Source organism: Galeopterus variegatus, unplaced genomic scaffold (genome assembly GCF_000696425.1).
Source record: "Galeopterus variegatus unplaced genomic scaffold, G_variegatus-3.0.2 Scaffold4595, whole genome shotgun sequence".
Lineage (NCBI taxonomy): Eukaryota > Metazoa > Chordata > Mammalia > Dermoptera > Cynocephalidae > Galeopterus > Galeopterus variegatus.
In genome coordinates, this window is record NW_007730706.1 from 26,391 (window position 1) to 29,006 (window position 2,616).

At 36.6% G+C, this 2,616-nt stretch overlaps 1 protein-coding gene across 1 annotated transcript in view; it reads left to right on the top strand.

The window, feature by feature from the left end:
* TRPC4 (transient receptor potential cation channel, subfamily C, member 4) overlaps nt 1-2,255 on the top strand; it is a 26,214-nt gene extending 23,959 nt beyond the window's left edge. Inside the window, exon 5 of the mRNA XM_008587924.1 lies at nt 1,201-2,255. Coding sequence (XP_008586146.1) covers nt 1,201-1,923 — 723 coding nt within the window. The 3' untranslated portion in view covers nt 1,924-2,255. The remainder of the gene's footprint in view (nt 1-1,200) is intronic.
* Nucleotides 2,256-2,616: the final 361 nt, after the last annotated feature.

Here is a 2,616-nt window from a genome sequence, read left to right on the forward strand (position 1 = left end):
AAAAAAAAAAGCAAGTGCTAAAAATTTCTTCTCAAAATAAATTGCTTTGAAACAAACTTAATCTAAATGTCAAGGGGACTTACTTGGAGGCAGAGAAAATCCTACTGCTTCGTGACGTTCTGACTCTCTGATCCCAGCAACACATTGCTGAGTGAGCTTTAGTTCTTGAAATTTCAGCCAGATTTTAAGATTTGAATTTAATTGTAACTTACACACTTGAAAACTTTCTCCTTGATTTTTTTTTTAAATTCTATCAGTTAAAATAGGTAGAATATATGAAATTTGATATGCTTCAATCTCATGGTTAAAGTAATATTGTTATTCTGTATGAGTGTTTAGTGATTTGGGAAGAATGATTAAGGATCTTACAGACAAAAACAAAAAGTTTTTTAAAACCCTATGGGAGACCTTTAACAGAGAAACACAGCCGGTTTGAACAAGAGAATGAAGTAGCCAGTTAGGTAAGAAGAGAGATAAATTGCAAAACTTAAAGTACAAATTGAAAATTGACTAGGATCCAAAATGTTCTTCACAGTCGCAAAATCCAAATTTTATGGTAAAATGATTCATGCTTCTTTGGGAGATAGGTCGGAGGCAGGAGGTCACCAAGAAGGCCATCACCAGGTTAGGACTGAGAATTCAGTTGCCTAAGAAGATAAGGGAAATGTGTGAATCTAAGAATTCCTAAAGCTACTCTCAGGATTTAGCGGCTGACCCAGATGTTGGGGTAAGGTCACCTCAAGGTAGTAAAAACAACTGAAAGTAACTGCCAGCTCTTGGAAGGATAGGCTACACTTTAATTATTTGGTTTTAGATATCCCTTTGGACAGAAAAATGTGCCAATATTAAAAATCTCAAAAAATGCTTTTCTTAAAGAATTGAGGTGACTTGACAGCAGATGAATACTCTGGGGAGACAGAATGTGCACTGTAGTTTCACAGGAACCCAGTATGTTTGACTTCATTATGGTGGAAAGGATAAATCATCTTGCTTCTTTCTATATCAGTCTTAGGAAGATTCCTTGTTACTACAAAACTCCAATAGGAAAATTAGTAGACACCAAATTTCAAGGTGGAGTAGGCCATAGTTCTCAAAAAGGAGTAAAAACGTGGAGGTCCATATATGAAATGAACAAAAGATGTTTCCTAATGTTTATTTGTTTGAGTCACAACCTATTTTGTCATTTTCAATTTCATTTAGGAACTAAAGCAAGACATTTCTAGTTTCCGCTTTGAAGTTCTGGGATTACTAAGAGGAAGCAAACTCTCTACACTCCAGTCCGCTAATGCCACAAAGGAGTCTTCTCATTCAGCAGACTCCGATGAAAAGAGTGACACCGAAGGCAGTAGCAAGGACAAGAAAAGGAATTTCAGCCTTTTTGATCTGACCACTCTGATTCACCCGAGATCAGCAGCCATTGCCTCCGAAAGACACAACATAAGCAATGGCTCTGCCTTGGTGGTGAGGGAGCCACCGAGGGAGAAGCAGAGAAAAATGAATTTTGTGACCGATATCAAAAACTTCGGGTTATTTCATAGACGATCAAAACAAAATGCTGCTGAGCAAAATGCAAACCAGATTTTTTCTGTTTCAGAAGAAGTTGCTCGTCAACAGGCTGCAGGACCACTTGAGAGAAATATCCAACTGGAATCCCGAGGATTAGCTTCAGGGAGTGACCTGAGCATTCCCGGGCTCAGCGAACAATGTGTATTAGTAGACCACAGAGAGAGGAATACGGACACACTGGGTTTGCAGGTGGGCAGGAGAGTGTGCTCATTCAAGTCAGAGCAGGTGGTGGTGGAGGACACTGTTCCTATAATACCAAAGGAGAAACACGAAAAGGAAGAGGACTCTAGTACAGACTATGACTTCAACCTCACAGACACAGTCACCCATGAAGATTATGTGACAACAAGATTGTGATACTTGAAGGAGGAAGAGTTTACCATATATATACATATTTTCCATAGTGCTCTGGGTGGGGAGGAAATGTGCAAAATTAAATCAGCCAATGCTAACTTACACCTTCTAGCATTTATCAATTGTGGCATATTAACTTGTAAAATGTTTAAATAAGGCAAAGGCAATCAAAAGCCCTTCTGTTTTGTAGCCTGTTTTTGCTTTCACAATTTGTTTTCAATTTTTTTGTTGTTGTTAATGAATAAATGTACCTTGTATTCTTCTTGTACTGTTGCAATTACCCACAGAAAATTTTTAGACATCTTTTTCAATTAAAACAAATGTGATTTATTTCATGTGACAGTTGACTCCTATAATAGATATTTTTATATGCAAAAAACAATGTAGCTGAAATATTAGAGCTTTTCATAATTTCTTAGGGCCTCTAGAGATGGTTACTCACCAAGGACTTTTCACCCAGTTTTACAGTTTGGCTTTAAACCACAAAAATTACCAAATTATTTCTTAAGAACATGTAAATAATTATAGTACACAATTAGAGCAAGCAAGCCTTCTTCTCTTAAAATTAAAGTCAGAAATACTTCATAAAGTTTTAGGTTGTCCCAATGTTAACTTTCAGTTGGAAAAGAAATACTTGTCCTAATAAATTTTGATGGTTGATGATTTTTAATGACATTTTGCTCAAAAAAATACGTG